Source organism: Lithobates pipiens, unplaced genomic scaffold (genome assembly GCF_037356315.1).
Source record: "Lithobates pipiens isolate NorthernLeopardFrog02 unplaced genomic scaffold, aLitPip1_a1.2 Scaffold_13, whole genome shotgun sequence".
Taxonomy (NCBI): Eukaryota; Metazoa; Chordata; class Amphibia; order Anura; family Ranidae; genus Lithobates; species Lithobates pipiens.
Genome location: NW_027507718.1, coordinates 19,940,420 through 19,958,278, shown reverse-complemented (window position 1 = coordinate 19,958,278; position 17,859 = coordinate 19,940,420). Strand labels below are relative to the sequence as shown.

At 41.6% G+C, this 17,859-nt stretch overlaps 1 protein-coding gene across 2 annotated transcripts in view; it reads left to right on the top strand.

The window, feature by feature from the left end:
• The window catches only part of CEP78 (centrosomal protein 78), a 92,495-nt gene that overhangs the window by 73,256 nt on the left and 1,380 nt on the right, over window positions 1-17,859 (top strand). Inside the window, exons 13-16 of one of the 2 annotated variants that reach the window (XM_077474889.1) lie at window positions 5,170-5,247; window positions 8,525-8,691; window positions 13,242-13,389; window positions 15,440-16,360. In XM_077474889.1, the coding sequence (XP_077331015.1) occupies window positions 5,170-5,247; window positions 8,525-8,691; window positions 13,242-13,389; window positions 15,440-15,934 (888 nt within the window). In that variant the 3' untranslated portion in view covers window positions 15,935-16,360. Of the gene's footprint in view, window positions 1-5,169; window positions 5,248-8,524; window positions 8,692-13,241; window positions 13,390-15,439; window positions 16,361-17,859 lie in introns of those variants that run through there. The other variant, XM_077474890.1, reaches the window with a different exon arrangement.

Sequence of the window (17,859 nt, the reverse complement as noted above, 5' to 3'; positions counted from 1 at the left end):
ACCTCTGCAAGATGAGTGTCTGAATTGACAGCCTTTTCCTTCAAGGAACCAGTTCTCATTTTGCATAGTGATGAGGTAGTGTTGAGGTCCAAGATTTCCTGCTCAAGACATTTCCTGCCTTTGACCTCATCCTGGACATTAATCTTCCATTCCATTTTCTGGCATCAGTTCATCAAAAGGAAACTTTTCTCCATTGTCTGGATGTATTTCGAAACTGCAAGAGTCCATTTCTCACCCACTGCTTCTTATAGAGATATATAGTAAGAAAGCTAAAATTATATGAACCCCTTATTTGCAAGAACGTTTGCTCTTTATCAGCATCCAATATTTTTTCTATACATTGAATATTAAAAAATGGGACTTTTAAGTTATTACAATTGCTTTAATTCGGAAATTAAAATGATGTCAAAGAATTTCACGTGGGTATAAATATTGGAGGCATGAGGTATAGTAAAAAAAAAAAACTGTATCAAAGCCCTAAAACCGGTACCGAATACCTCCTAGCCTTAACTCTTATTCCTTGCCACCAGGGCTGTTTGAGAAAAATATCAATACCCTATGTGTTTTAGACCAAATTTCCACTTCAGGAGATACAAAAGGTATGTATGAAATGTCACAGATATATACAGTTATCTCAATAAAAAAAGTCTGAAGCAGGCTGCAAGGGATCAAGGGGGATCCTTATTCTACCAGCAATGCCCAAATGTTGGCGAGTATAACATCATAGAAATGAATTAGGTTCTATGTTTATATTTTTTCCTATTATATTAAACCCCTTCATGATGGAGGGTAAATCAAATACTAATGCCTGAACACAATTTTGCAACTTTGACTTGTGTTATTAAAACTATACTAATTGTACTTATCATAACAGATGCATAGTGTATCCAGGTGGATTATACTTTTTTTTTCAGGACAAATTGGCCTTTCATTTGGTAGAATAAAAAAAAAGGTTTCTTTTTTTTATACAACACAAGCCAATAAGTTGGTCCTGGCCAATAATTTATGGCCGAAACTTGTTGATCGGCTGAGCGAATAACAGAAGAGAGCCCTGTGTTGTTTACAGACAGCAGCAATGTGGTCAGTTCTTTTCTCCCTGCAAATCGAGGAGTAAAAACTGGCATATTGCTCAGTAAAAGCAGCACATACTACACACCATAAACATTGTTAGGCACACAGTTAACCCTTTGATTGCCCCTAAATATTAACCCCTTCCCGGGCCAGTGTCATTAGTACAATTACTCTGCCCCGCCCACTGTAGTCCTCAGATCAGGAAAGGAGAATGCCTGTGCGGCGCTGTAAAATAAGGTATTTCACTGCATAACTTAAACTGCACAGTATATCTTGCTGTAACAGAGGGGATTCCAGGTTTTGAGATTAGTGACTTTACAACTGTTTTAAATAGTTTGTTAACCTAAGAAAAAAATTAAACATATGGATCCTGTTCCCTTAAACCATGTTATACAGCACAGTGCTTGTGATGTGTAATTTGGCCCCATTTAACACCTACAAAAAAACTTGGTTGATCCTGCCAGTTTCTACCCTCCCCTCTGTAAGCTGACCAAAGTTTATCATGGCTGCTGAGCCCTGACACTGTGGTCAGCTTATGTGCCTCCGTCATCCACAGCTCTCCTGTCCTCTTCCCCCCCCCCCTTCCCTCCCTACCTTTCGGCTCTTGTGTCAGGGACTGCCCCTCCTGCTGCTGCTGAAATGAGATTTCATAGTTTATAAAAACCTCCTGGTCTCCTAAGTCCTATGTCCCCCCTGTGTGTGTGTTTTATTAAAGTCCTTTTACCTCATCTCAGAGCTCCGATCGCCGCTCACGTGACCCGCCAGCTCTCTCCTCCTCCCCTGCAGACTGACGTCAGCGGGGGAATACCACCCACTGCATCTGTCAGATGGGAAGAGGAGAGAGCCGCTGGGTCATGTGAGCGCCGATCTGAGATAAGGTAAAGGATGACTTCTATTTATAAAACACACACACAGGGGGACATATCCTTAGGAGACCAAGAGGATTGTATAAACCAGGCATGTCCAAAGTCTGGCCGTGGGCCAATTGCGGCCCATGTTCCGGTTTCGGACAGCCCGCCTGGTAATTTTGACATATATAGCTTTTGTGGCCCCCAACGAATCCCCGAGCGCTGGGGGCCACAAAAGATATAAATGCCTTGGAGGGGACAGGACAAGTGCCATACAGGATACAAGAGTATTTCCTGTTTACATGGTGTCCTGTGAAAAAGGAAGTCCCGTCTCCTGCACTGCCATTGGACAACTGTTCTGCTCATCACAGGAGGCGGGACTTTCAATTAAAGAGGCAGCCGAGAAAACAGGAGTTTCTCCTGTTTGTCTGTCGGCGCTCATCCCACCCCCTCCCTGTCTCCTCAAGGCTGCAGATGGACATAAATCAGGCTGCACTGAGGGCAATGGTGGGTGCTGCATTAATGATAATGTGGGCACTGCATTAATGATAATGTGGGTGCTGCATTCATGGCAATGGTGTGGGTGCTGCATTCATGGCAATGGAGTGGGTGCTGCATTCATGGCAATAGGGTGGGTGCTGCATTCATGGCAATAGGATGGGTGCTGCATTCATGGCAATAGGGTGGGTGCTGCATTCATGGCAATAGGGTGGGTGCTGCATTCATGGCAGTACGGTGGGTGCTGCATTCATGGCAGTACGGTGGGTGCTGCATTCATGGCAGTACGGTGGGTGCTGCATTCATAGCACTTGTGAGTCTGCAGATGGGCACTAATTAGGCTGCATTGATGGTCCCTGCCCCTTATTTTGCTTCACAGTTCATTATTTAAAATGTAAGATTTCTTCCTGAAACTTACTTTTTAAAGTTAAGATGCATGTTGTAAGCCAATAAATATGGTATATTCAAATAAAACGCCCAAGCTCATCTGTTCGCCACACACAGCCACAAAGGCAAGAAAATTCTCAAGCATGTTTACTTCATCAAATCTGGCCCTTTGGACATCCGTGGTATAAACTATGAAATGTGGGTTAACAACGACTAAGGGCCGGTTCACACAGCGAGGCGATGCGAGGCGACACGGCTCGCCTCGCCTCGCTCCCGCAAGTCGCCCCCGTTCTGTACAATGGAACCGTTCTGAGAGGAGCGACTCGAGTCGCTCCGACTCAGAAAAAAGGTTCCTGTACTACTTCTGGGCGACTTCGGGGGCGACTTGCATTGACTTCTATACAGAAGTCCTCTGCAAGTCGCCGCTGAGGTCCCCGCAGGTCGCGGCGAGGTAAGTCGGAGACGCCTCGCCGCGCCTCGCTGTGTGAACCGGCCCTAAGCCTGCACTGTGCTCTTGGAGAGCAGCACTACATTGCATTCTCACACTATAATGTTCATGGGTAAACTTTCTTACCTCTTTGTGCTATTTTTGTATTGGCCTTATAATTTAAAGATATAATTATTACGTGTGTGTCATTTAATAATGTTTTGTAGGTTTATATTTATACCTTCATTACTTACATCATTAAACACTAGAAGTGTGGATCCATACTAAGGCCTCCTTTTGATGTGTTGGGGAATTCCAGTGTTTATTTCTATTTGGTAGGCATTCCTTAAACGAAACAGGGCAAAATATATTACAGACCAAAATTTTAGTTCATCTTTGCATTGTTATACCGAGATTTAAGTATTGGTCGTCGTGGAATATGGCTTCCCCTTGATCCCCTGCAGCCCACCTCCAGATTTTTTGGAACAAAGTGTAATAATTTTACATTTTAAAGAAGTTAAACTTAATGTATTGTGATAGTCTCTGCAAGTATCTTTATGATGGTTTTTGTGATAATTGTGTACTTTGTTACACTTGACTCTGTTTTGCGTATGTGTATAGCAGTGGATTTTCAGATATGCCTACTGTTATCTCCTGAAGAAATAGACCTTTGGTCTAAGAAACACGTAGAGTATTAAATACAGGCTTCCCAGTTCACCTTTCTCGTTCAAGCAAACTATCTAGACCATATTCTTTAAAATATCATGATTTGTTGAAGCTTTATAAATATCGTGATAGTTATCACATACAGCTCCAATAGGAAAGAATATGGGTTAAGACTGTTTTTAGGGCTTTGACATGAGTTATGTACTATACTTCACGTGTCTACATATTTATACCTTTTTTTTACTCTGTAACACATGAAAGCAAAAAGAGCTTTGGTGGTGTTGTAATTTCTTATTATCCCATTTTTTAATACTTACCTATGTATCTTTCAGAATGACTGATTCCCTTTATTTCATCCAAGGTGGTCCCCATAAGGCACATCAGTTTCTTGTTCCACTCTTCCCTGGCAAGGAAAATTATACTAGATCTTTGAGTGCTTTTTTGGGGCTTTTTAGCATCAAGCAACTGATTTCCAGGTTTGCAGGGCTGCCACCTAGTCTTCTTCCACACATTTTCAGGTTCTGCAAAGTAGACGTTGCAGTCTCATCTGAAGCCAGCTTGGGGCATAAGGTCCTTCAGGTGGCTCTTTGAGCTGCAGACAGTTCTCAAATCTCTGCTGCTTTCTTGGGCCTGCTAGTGTGTGTTTGTTATGTTGCCCATCTTCTCAGTTGACCTGCTTTTGGATTTCCCGAACTCGAGAGACTTCCTGTGTCCTTTTATGGACGAGAAAGAAAATAGGATTTTTGTACCGTACCCTCTGTAGGCAGAAATATAATGCAAAGGTGAAGGAGATGTGTCCCTCAGTGGACTCGTGGAAAATAAATTCATGCTGAGTACCAATATCCTATTTTTGCATATATTGTTCCTTGCTAATCTTATTGTTCGCCTGCATGCCAGTACTCCATAGTTGCACATCTTTTTTGTTATTGTTTTAACCATGATAGGGAAAAGTTGGCAAACTATACATAATTAAATTCTTTGTTTTTCAGATCATTTGAATTAGTGAGGTTACTTTTAATGATGCATTTAGACAGGCTGGATGAGGTCTGGAGCACTTGGCATACTCCTAGTTTCATGATAACTTATAACTTGCTAAAAAAAAATAGCACCCCTTGCTGTATAGGACTAGTGTATACCAACCACACGTTGTGTTATTAAGTGCGTTTAATGCCTTTCTTTGTAGTGGCTGAAACTTTGACAGCTACTTTTACTTTATTTTTGTTAATCCATGAATTCATTCAGTATTTTAAGTGTCTTTCTTTTGTTGACAAGGTTGCCTTGGAGGAATGCCAGCTAAGACTTGAAGAAGAAAGAAAAGCAAGGTTAAGAGCTGATGACAGGATAATGGAGGTAAACTAGTAGTGGTATTACTATGTTTTATTATTATGTATTATTATTATCATTAGTAATAGTCCTCATTTTTACATAAAAATATTCTGGCTTTGTTGCATTCGCCTTTAATTACAACATGTAAAATTTGTACCAGCACAGCATTTTTTTAACAGCAGATATGAGATTGACCAGTGAAACCTTGGTGGATGGCAAATATTACAGTTACTCTCTGTATGGAGAATTCTTTTGTGAGTTTAAGACAGCTGGTTCCATATTTAGCTCAGGTTCACAAATCCTAAAAAAGACTATCCTATATAAAAGCAATTATTATTGTTCCTATTACGAGTTTAAAAGATAAGCTCACCTTGAGCATATTACACCCCTATTTCGGTTGTAACATATAACATGCTTCTATTTACATGGTGTCAGCTGCCAGAACACCCCTCCCTCTGAAAGTTGGTGGGGGATCCTCTCCCTGCACCTACTATGACATTTTTAAAACTGCACAACTGTGCGGGGCTCTGCCTGCGGGGCTCTCCCTGCACAGCTGCATCATTCATTTACAGGAATCTGTGAATGCGAAAACGACAAATCTCATCTGCCGATGCAGCTCAGTGAACTGTGAGGATGCTGATGAGCATGCTCATAATTCATTCACAAGCCCTGCAGCATTCAAACTGGTGGCCTGTACAAAGGTATGGGCAGAAAGCTATAGAGCTTTTGTGCAGGAGCCGGACATTGTACCCACATTCCACCAATTACAAGTGCAATGCTCTGCAGGCGCTTGTTTTTTTTCCTGAAAAAATATGTGCATTCATTTTAATATTTTTTTCACAATTCCTGTTTCCCACTAGGTTGATTTTCTTTCGCTTTCTCAGTTGAGATGCAACAGAAAGTGGGAGATAATCTCTCCAAAGTAAGGGGAATATTTTCTAAGTTGTCACAGGAACAATTGTCCCCTTTTTGGAAGTGTTCCCCACCTGTTTCAGTGACAACTCAAAACGTTCAATTTTCCATTACCTTAAGGTCCTTTCACACTGATGCATTCCCATTAACTTATGATGGAAGGTGTGCTTTTGAAAAACTTCACCAAAGATCCAGCATGCAAGACTTTTCAAAGTGCAGCACACCTGCAGTGTGAATAGTTCCATTCAGTACCTTGAAAAGTAGTCATGTTCTAACCAAAAATATAAATGTATTTTATTGTGATTTTATGTGATAGACAAACACAAAGTGGCACATAATTGTGAAGTGGAAGGTAAATGATAAATGGGTTTTCAAAATGTTTTACAAATATCTGCGTGCATTTGTATTTAGCCCCCTTTACTCTGATACCCCTAACTAAAATCTAGTGGAACCAATTGCCTTCTGAAGTCACTTAATTAGTAATTAGAGTCCACCTATGTGTAATTTTAACCTCAGTATGAATACTGCTGTTCTGTGAAGCCCTCCGAGGTTTGTTAGATAACTTTTAGTGAACAAACCGCATTATGAAGGCCAAGGAACACAACAGACAAGTCAAGGATAAAGTTGTGGAGAAGTTTAAAGCAGGGTTAGTTAATATAAAAAAAATCTTACCTGGTTCACACTGGTACAACATACGCTCTGACTTTGGGAGCACATGTTGCACGATGTGTACAAATCGATGGTTCCTTATGAGAGCCCTCCTAACTGGTCCGACTTTGGAAAAGGTTCCTGCACTGCTTTGGTCCAACTTTGGTCAGTTTTCAGCCCATTTAATATCATTGAAGTTGGATCCAAGTCGGATCCTCTTTCTAACCATTCAACTTGTGACATCCAACATGGTGATTACAGCAGTGGGTAAAGGAATATATGTCACACTGGGATTGTTTTGATTGGTCAAAGGACCAGTCAGACTGTCTCAAAGTTGGAGCAAAATCGTATCCTGTTCATTCAAGTTGGACCGATGTCCCAGGGCAAAGTAGGATGACAGTCTACAACAGTCATGTTGTATCAGTGTGAAACCGGCCTTACCTGAATGATTGACGTATTGCTGGTGTGTGAAAGATAATGATCAGCTTGAGTATTTCTACTGCTTAACTTTCAAGAATGAGGCCGGATTTACACTGGTACGACTGTGGATCTGACTTTGCCACTCCATCCAATGAACGGGGATCCGACTTTGATCCTGATAGTGCTAGGCACTTTGTGTCTAGTATGAATCTTTAGGGTGAAATCAACAGCAAAAATAAAAAGAAAACGGCATGGGTTCCCATCCCCACCAAAATCCATACCAGACCCAGCATGCAGCCTGGCAGGTCAGGAAAGGGGGTGCAGACGAGCGAGTGCCCCCTCCTCCTGAACTGTGCCAGCCCACGTCCCCTCAACATGACCCCCAGATTCCTCCCCCCACCCTACCCAACTTAGTATGGGGTACATTGTACCCCTACCCATTCACCTAAAAAAAAGTGTCAAAAATAAAATGCAGTACATGGTTTTTAAAGTAATTTATTAAGGCACCCAATACTCATTCACATAGGGTGGGGGTGGGATCTGGGGGCCCCCTTGATAAAGGGGGGTTTCCAGATACCAAGAGGCCCCCGCCCACAGACCATTGGCCAGGGTTGTCGGGAAAAGGCCCTTGTCCTCATTAACATGGGTACAAGGTGCTTTGGGGTGGGGGCGCAAGGCCCTCCCTGCCCCAAAGCACCCAGGGCATGCGGCCTGGTACGGTTCGGGGGGGGCTTTCACTTGTCCCCCTCCCCTTTCCTGTCCTGTTGGGCTGCGTGCTCGGATAAGGGTCTGGTATGGATTTTGGGGGGCCCCCAAGCCTGGTATGCTCTTGAAGGGGGGTACCCATGCCGTTTTTGGTATTTTTTTATGTCGCGTGGGGTTCCCCTTCAAGATCATCAGAGCACAAGTCGCATGCCAAAGTCGCATCCGTTAAGACAGCGATCCGTCTTTGATCTGACAGTGATATTCAGTGGGCTGAAGTAGGATCAAAGTTGGACCAAAAGTAGTGCTGGGAGCATTTTCAAAGTCGGACCGACTTGTGTCAGACCAGTTAAGATGGCTCTCATGCGGCATGAGCTCCCAATGCCAGAGTGTTTGTTGTACCAGTGTGAACCTGGCCTGAAGGTTAAAGACTCACTGAGATAAGGAGTTACAACTTTTCTCTATTTTTTTTAAATTGTTGCATGTTCTGAGTCCAGCGCAGAGGTTCTGACACACCCTGAAAACTAGGAGTTTTGGAAGTAAATACCTTATAATCCATAACAACTTATGAGAAAAAAATATTAGCTTCTAACTCTTGGTTTATATGTTTTTCTTTCAGCTGGAAGTTGAAAATACTCGATTAAGGCAAATCAATCGCAGTCTTTCGGAAGCACTTGAAACACGAACGGTAACATCTGTGCTTTTGGAGGACGAAGGAGTTCTTGACAGCATAGAAAAATCCTTCAGTAAATTCCACGCTTTCCTGGATCTTTTGAAAGATGCAGGGTAATTGTGTGATGTGCTTTATAACACAGGCATCAGTTGGACTTAATTTAATTAGTTTTGATTATTTCACTCTGGAAAGTTGATGCACTAGATTTGATGTACAAGAATAAGGGGGTCTACCCTTATGTATACAGATTACCTTGCTTCATTTAGGACCCCTTTCACACTTGTGCGACTTGTCACTGCAAAGTCACATCCCATGATTTCCAGTGAGTACCATTCATATCTATGCAACTTCAGGGTAGTCCCTGCACTAATTTGGTCCAACTTTGATGCAACTTGAAGTCCATAGACCTCAAGATTACACAGTCAGTGCTTCAAGTCACGTCAAAGTCGTGGCAAAATCGCACTGCTTTCAGGTTGTACAAGTGTGAAAGGGGCCTTAGACCACTAATATTGTTTCATTGTACCAACTACTGCCACCATTGGATAGAGACAGATCCAATATCTGCTGGGATACCTATGAACTATTAAGCACTTGCCGATCGCCGCCACTTGCCGATGGCACGGCTGCACAAATGGGGGGTACCTGTACGTTCCTTTGAATTTGCCTTCGTACCAGCGCGTGCGCGTACCCACCACAAGCTCCGTGAGTAGGGTCGTGGGTCCGCGGGGATACCCGCAATTGTCTCACGGAGAGGAAGAACGGGGAGATGCTTGTTTACATTAGCATCTCCCCGTTCTGCCTAGTGACACTGTCACTGATCACAGCTTCCTGTGATCAGGAGCTGTGATCAGCGACGTTTCGCTCGTAGTCACACCCCCTAACAGAATCACTCCCTAGGACACACTTAACCCCTTCCTAGCCAGCTAGTGGTTAACCCCTTCACTGCCAGTGTAATTTTTACAGTAATCCGTGCAATTTTATAACACTGATCGCTGTAAAAATGACAGTGGTCCCAAAAATGTGTCAAAATTGTCCGATGTGTGCGCCATAATGTCGCAGTCATGATAAAAATCGCAGATCGCCGCCATTACTAGTAAAAAATAAAGAAATAATAATGCCATAAAACCCCTATTTTGTAGAGATATTTATTTATTTATTTTTTTTAACAAAAATATGTAGAAGAATACGTATCTGCTTAAACAGGCGAAAAAAATGTTTTTATATATATATTTTTTGGGGATATTTATTATAGCAAAAAGTAAAAAAAAATTTTTCAAAATTGTGGTTTATATCACAAAAAATAAAAACCGCAGAGGTGACCAAATACCAGCAAAAGAAAGCTCTATTTGTGGGAAAGGACATCAATTTTGTTTGGGAGCCACATCGCATTACTTGTCAGTTAAAGCGACGCAGTGCCGAATCACAAAAAGTGCTCTGGTCTTTGGCCAGCCAAATGGTGCGGGGCTTAAGTGGTTAAAGGCCACATTGCTGAGTGTGTGATCACATTGCTTGCCCTCTACACAATACATTTTTCAAAAAACACCCACATTTTGTTGAATTTCAAATTCTATTTTATCATATACAGTAGCTACACTTGTTAACTGAGCCTGTCCTGAATGGAATTGTTGTCCATCTGACATGCTTTTGTAGTTGCTGAAGTGGAGGATCTTGGGGGACTGACTTCAGGAGACTTTGAGAGAGTAGTGCCATCGTGATTTCATCAAGTGATGCATCAACATGAATATACAGTTTTGATATTGCTATTAAGAGAGGTAATATACAGTAGATATTGTTTTAGCCCTTGTACACGCGGTCGGAGATTCCGACAACCAAATCTGTCGGATTTTGTCCAAAACTGTCGCATACACACGGTCGGACAAAGTTTTCGGAAAATCCGACGTGATTACGTTATTTCGTTACGATGGGACTACGTTCACGCTAGTAGCCAATAGCTTTGGTGTAGGAATTTGATCTAAGCATGCGTGGCACTTTGTCTGATCGGAATTCTCTACACATGATCGGAGTATGTCCGATCGGAGCATTTTGTCGGAAAATTTTACCAGCAAATTGGAAAACTTGGTCCGTCGGGTACTCAGACGGAAACGGTCCAATGTAGACCACACACAGTCGGAATATCCGACAAAACGGTCCGATCGGACACATTCTGATGGAATCTCGGACCGTGTGTACAAGGGCTTAGAATGGTGTACATTTATAAAATCACTGTTTTACTAAAGCTAGTTTTGAAGATTATATAAAATATTGAAGAATATACAACATAAATGGACTTTGTATTATGTTTGCTAGGAAGCTGTTTGTCAGGTAGTGCTTGGCTGCGGTAACTTCATGAGTAATAACCCAGGCTGATACTTTGTTTCTGTCTGCAACTAATTATGGTAATTGTTAGCTCTGTTGGATAACAGTGCTGTAGCCAGTTTACAGTGTATATCAGGTCTTCTGCGTAATCTGTTTAAATGAAGATTTAATGTGTCTAGTGGAACATACTACTAATCCAAGATATGATCATTTTCAATCATTTATATACAATTGGCTGTTTTGCCTAATGTGGAAATTACACTGAAAATGCAATCTCTTTGGACTGAAGTAAAATGCACCCTCTTTGTTCTTCAGTGCATGTTTTTCTTCACTAAAACTGTTTAAAAAAAAAACAGTGTATCCAAGCATTCCTAAACTTCCCATATATTTAGCCTTATTCAAACATTTAACTATGTCTGAATGCTAAGGGCCTATTTACACCAAAACACCCTGCACCACAGTCCACACATTTATGTGCATTGAATTGCACTACATTAGTCAGCCCATTCAAAATGAACAAGCTGCAATGAATGGAAAAATCAGGATTGCTGCATTTTTTTTGTAGCACGCCGCAGTGATGAGGTGCATTGCAGGTGCGCTGTTGGGAGATTTAGGGTGCCATAATGTTCCAGAGGTGGTCTATTGGCTTTAGGTCATGTGCCAGATAGTGAGCATAGGGCCCACTAGAGGACGTCATGCGCTCACGCCACCCTCATGAAGTTTGTTTCTGATTGTTTTGTCAGAGACATTCTGCACAAAGGAGCAGATATCGGCCCTATTGATGGGTTAATGGCCCTGTTCAGCTGTCCTAGAGTAACTGCCTGTCTCCTGCAATCTCCTCCATGCGCTTGAGACTGTGCTGGGAGACGGAGAAAACCTGGCAATGGCACGTATCGATGTGCCATCCTGGAGGAGTTGGACAACCTGTGCAACCTCTATAGGGTACAGGCATTGATTCATGCTACTAGTAGGCCCCTTTCACACTGGGGAGGTGGGTGCGTCGGCAGTAAAGCATTGCTATTTTTAGCAGTGCTTTACCGTCAATTTTGCAGCGCTATTCTGCCGCCCTCAGGGCCGAATAGCGCACCGCTCCAGTGTGAAAGCACTCAGGCTTCCACACTGGAAAGACAGGAGCGTCTCTTTCAGGGGCGGACTGACCATTCAGGCACTCTGCACTGCCCGAGGGCCCCATGCCACTAAGGGGCCCCATCAGGGTTGCCAGCCTCAATAAAACCAGGGACAGTATGTAAAAATCTGTGTGTTTTTTTTTTTTTTTTTTTTAAATCCCAAGAGTATACCTTTTTCAGTATGTGTATTCTGTGTGTGTATATACTGTGTGGCCCCATAATCTCCTATTGTCTGGGGGGCCCCATAATCTTCTCCTATTGCCCGGGGGCCCCATAATCTTCTCCTATTGCCCGGGGGCCCCATAATCTCTTATTTCCAGGGGGCCCCATGAGTGGTCAGTCCGCCTGTGGTCTTTTTACAGGTGCTAAGCAGGCGCTATTTTTAGTGCTGTAGCTCCTGTAAAGTGCCTTGGTGTGAAAGGGGTCTTAGTGACACTGACCCTAGCCAAATGCAAAATTAGTGAAAAATAGTCAGAAAAGATGAGTAGGGGAAAAAAAAATGTCAGTGGCCTTCGCCTGTAAAGCCTTTCCTGTTTTGGAGGTTGTCTCATTGTTGCCCATCTAGTGTACCTGTTGTTAATTTAATTAACACTAAAACAGCTGAAACTGATTAATAACCCCCTCTGCTACTTAACTGACCAGATCAATATCCCAAGAGTTTAATTGACTCGATGCTATACTCTCATTAAAAAGTGTTCCTTTTATTTTTTTTTAAACAGTGTATATCTATACCATAGTTTGTAGACTCTATAACTTTCAAACAAACTAAATAATATTCACTGGTTTGGGTTATTTGTTACCAATGAAATGCAGCAGAATACATTTTGGCATACATTTTATGAAGAAAAAATTTTAGTTTGCAAAAAAATTAAAAATCTAATTTGGGTACAGTGTTGCATGACCGAGTATTTGCCAGTTAAATTAGTGCAGTGCAAAAAATGCCCTGGTCATAAAGGGGGTAAAATGTTCCAGAGGTCAGGTGGTTAAAGTGTTCACCTTGCGACATGCTGTACTGCATTGATGTGAATGGACACCATTGAAAGCAATGTGATTTCCATTGTCACGCAATTCTATGCATCTCAAGTTGCATTTTAAATTGCACTGGTGTGTACTAGGCCTAAAAACACTTGGAACTGTGCTTACATGCTTTTGTTTTTTTGGCGAATAAACAACAATTTTCTGCTTGCTGCATTATAAAAATCCATATTTCTGTTCTTCAGCTTAGGTCAGCTTGCCAGTATGGCAGGCATTGAACAGTCTGACTTCGCCCTGCCAGGAGATCCACAGCTGTCTTCTACAATTGGAAAAGCCCAGCCATCCTCCTCTGAAACCCACAATGACCTGCAAAATACCTTCCTAGTTGATCAGGTAATCAGAAATTAGAATATTCATTGATGATGGTTGTTAATTTCTTTTACTACTCTTACCGTTCTCATACTTTAGAAATCCTCAAAAAAAACGCTAATCCTACAGCGATTAAACTGGCTACATGTGATCCTAATTACAGATAAAACAGGCTGGGTTCACACTGGTGCATTGCCAGAAATTGCACGTGATTTGCACCGCATGCCTGTGCAGATCACATGCGATGTCTGTGCAGTGCAGTTGCATCGCATTGACACCAAAATGGGGCGGGACCTTTTTTTTTTGTCCGCCCTGGAATTGGATCATGTAAGTGTTCAGACCCATGCGATTCCAATTTGGGGGTGTCGTTAACTTTATATTGACACCCGCAGCGGTTCACAGAGAGCAGTGTGAACTGCCTGCGATTCTGATGCTGTGCAGGAACCTCTGTGATACCCGCATCGCACCAGTGTTAACCCTGTCTAATTCTTTCCCCTATCATGTACTGGTGTAAGTGAACCCTGCCACTTTTTCAGTATATCTTAATAAATGCTTTGCCATTGCAAGTAAGCAAGCAAAGATGTTAACTGGTTGTATCAAAATGTAATTTGACAAGTGTAGTGGATTCAATCTGGACATGTCACAGTATGCAGCAAACAGTATATTTTATTTCTTAAGTTGAACTCCAAGCTGGTAAAATGATAAAAGGTATCGCTCTCCTAGAAAATTAAGAATGTAATGTTTATTTTGTTGATGGAATGTTCTGATACCAAGTATTACATAACATAATTTGCAGTCTTCCAACAACCAGCGCCCTGGCCTTCTTTTCCTCAACACCAACATGTGGGTTGGCTCTCTTAATCATTATGCATAATGCATAATGCTATTGGCAGCTGGACCTGCCTTGTATGTAATGACATTAAAGGAGTTGTGACGACTGAACCTTTTTCTATCTCAATGCGTTCTATGCATTAGGATAAAAAGCCTTCTGTGTGCAACAGCCCCCCTAACACTTACCTGAGGTCCCTTTCTGTCCAGCAATGTCCAAGAGTGTCTCAGCTGTTTCGAGATGCTCCCTTCTGATTGGCTGAGACACAGCAGCAGCACCATTCAAAGTTAGCTAGCCAATCGGGGGAGAGAGAGGGTGTGGCCGGGTCAGGGTTCCGTGCCTGAATGGACACAGAGACTGTGACTTGGCTTGGGTGCCCCCAGAGCAAGCTGCCTGCTCTGGGGGCACTGAACAGGAGGGAGGGGCCAGGAGCACCGAAGAGGGATCAGAGAAGAGGGTTCAAATCCACTGCAACAGAGCAGGTAAGTGTAACACGCTTGTTATTTTTATAGGAGAAAAAAAACAAGACTTTACAATCACTTTAAGTGGGATGGCAACAGCACTGGTCAGAGACTTGCAAGAAAACAGCCAACAGGGGACCAGCCATTACAACCAGAACCTGCTAGGAAGAAGATTGTAGAACAATGGATTAAGCTCAGTAATACTCTGTTTTTAGGGCAGGTTGCACCATAAGATTTGGGCTGTGCTGGAAAGCATTGCCCAATGCAGTGCTAACTTATAGACAGGGCAATTTGGCTCAAGTCCAAGTTAATTTTACACCACTGTGCTAGTGTTGTTTGCTGAAAAATGTATACACTACTTTTGTTTGCAGCAGCGTATTGCAACGCAGTACACCGCGTGGTGCAACCCAATGTGGTGAATAGAGATGAATGAAATGTCACTTTGTGACATTGTAGCAAAGTTGAAAAAACACTACTTTGTCTCACACTGCTTGAGATTCTTTGGAAATAAGTGGAGCTTTTTTGTGACTAAGTCTGCTTTTCTCACAATTGACAGCTAAGACATGTTATGGAGGTGTGATCATGCTGAGTTTATATTTTGAAATTCTCCATATGTGTATAACTTGTGTTAAATGGGAGCCTCATAAAACGGTATACATTTTTATTTTCAGACACAGTTGCTCTTCTGAAATCGTATTGGATTTATATTATGTGCCTGGGTTAGCTGTAAACTGTGCTTTCCAGTTTTGGTTTTTAAGTTGCTTGTTTTTCTTTCATGGCTTAGAAAAGGGATGAGGAAGGTGCCCCCCCAAGTCTTCCCGTAGAACCCTGTGTCATGACTGCAGCAGGCTTCCCTCCTTCTGGTGAATCTGATGAAATTCACACCAGCAGATTGAAGAGCAAAGCGTTTGATCTTCCTATAAAGGATTTGGAGTCGCAGCAGAACAGCACGATGGCTTCTGAACAGCAGAATACAGATGGTTTAAAAAGAGCCTTCCTGTCGGAAAAGAAAGGAGCTGGTAACGAGTGCTCCACATCAGATTCCAGCAAAAGTAGAAAAAGTAGTGCAAGTAAAAAATCCAAAGAATCATCTAGCGGAAAGGATAGAAGGCAATCTTCAAAAAGAAAACCTCCCGTGGGCTTATACAAGGTTTGTTCTGAGGAAGCTGGGCATCAAAATGGTCACAAAAGTTCACCTTTTTCTGATGCCAGTGTTCTAGAATCAGATATCCCAGAAAACCTTCACTCCACCAGCAACAGCCACAGTGGTTTAGATTGAGCCATGAACCTCGACTTACTGTATCAAGTTTTATTTTTTTATTTTTCCGCTGAACTTGTTTAAAAATGAATGAGCCCTGTTGAAATGCTGAAGCTGTTCCCAGATTTTCTCCACAGCCGTTAAAACCCACTCCAAGAAAAAAATTACCATTTTAAACAGATATGTTATAATTGGCAAAAGAAATGAAATTGGGCTGCAGAGTACAGATTCAACTAGCATTGTCATAGGGTTATTAAAACGACTTGATGGCATTTGTTTTTAAAAATGTGACACAAGCCAAAGTGATTGTTTTCAGCAAACCTTTTTGATTTTTTTTTTTTTGATCTAGTCATGATTGGAAAGCAATTTGTATTTTTTAAAGTATTTATTACAGTGTTTCTTACATATTTTTGTTAGGCTTGTAAATAAATGTATTTATATAATCTATGTGCTAGCGCATTATATTACGTTTATTTTCTAATATTAAGGAAGTGTTTTATTTACTGGTTTATTTTATTCATATAGCATCAACATACCCCAAAGGTTTCCCTTGCCCTCTCCATGACACATTGTAATAATACAGATAAACTGTGCACTTTGCAGTTGCTCTCTGCAAATGCAGTTGTTCCAGAGCTTAGTGAATGAGGTTTCACATTGCAAAGAGTACCCAATCACATGCAAGGAAAAAAAACAGCATTTTTGCATGGATGATGGGAGTATGCAGAGTTTCTGATCATTTACTAAGCTCTGGAGCAACTGAACTTTACAAAATTCACAGTCCTTTTTCCCTGTAGTAAATCGACCCCAATATCTCTACACCCCTCCAAATTTTAGAGTTCTGGTGTTTCCAGTCAGTACTGTTCATGGTAGAGCATACAAAGAAAGGTATTTCACACAATGTAACTGTCCACTTCCTACTTTGTAGCAACAGTTTGGGGAAGGCATGTTTCTGTTCCAGTTAGACTGTGTGCCATTTGCGTTTGGTATGTAGGATCTTGAGTGCCTTGCACGGACCTCAACCCTATTAAGAAGTTTTAGGATAAATTGAAAATCTGATTGCAAACTGTGCATTCTCATCCTATACTAGTGTTTTACCTCACCTCACAAATGTTCGTTTTGGCTCAATGGACACAATTTTCCACAGACGCACTTCCCAGAAGACTTGAGGCTGGTGTGGCCACAAAAGAGTGTCAGAGGTGACTACATATTGGCCATGGTTTTGGAATGTAAATGTCCACAAACTCATATAGGTGTGATGGGTTGTCCACAAACATTTGGCCATATAGTGCATATGCAGATATCCGCTTAGCCACTTGGGTATTAATTATTTCAGACAGCAACGTCTTTGTGGAGCTTGGCGTTGTTTATATAGTTTAAATATAGAGCTAACTAGTACTGATGAAGAAGCTGATTTTTATTATATACACATTTTTGTTTTTTTTTGTAAAATTCATTTCATTAAAGTTGTTTGTTTTGTTTTGCATGGAGATAATGGGTCTGCCATTTTTATAACTGTTTAATGGCTGCAGGCAGATTGAGATACAGTGATTTTTTTTTTTTTGAAAGAATTATTTTGGTTTCACACAGAGAGCCAAAGTTATGTAATGCAATTTCTGCTGGTCTGCAACAATCTGGCAATTGTGGGAAGAAAGGAAAACCTCGATGTTTCCACATTAAGGGGTCCCATATAGATAGGAAAAGATCAACTTACAAGGAGGGCTGAAAATTTCTTAGCCCGACTAAGAATGAAATGAACTAGAGCAATGAAACTTGCCTACTTCTCTACCCTAAGTAAACCACATTTAGCACATCTTCTCTCCAATTTCTTTAACCTTTCCAAAAAAAAAATTAAGTCTGTTCTACAAAAAACTGCTCTTTTGCTGCTATGACTTCTGAATCTGTTGAAAATGTCTGCCCTTTCAATGTCTTTTTTAAGGTTAGGGCAG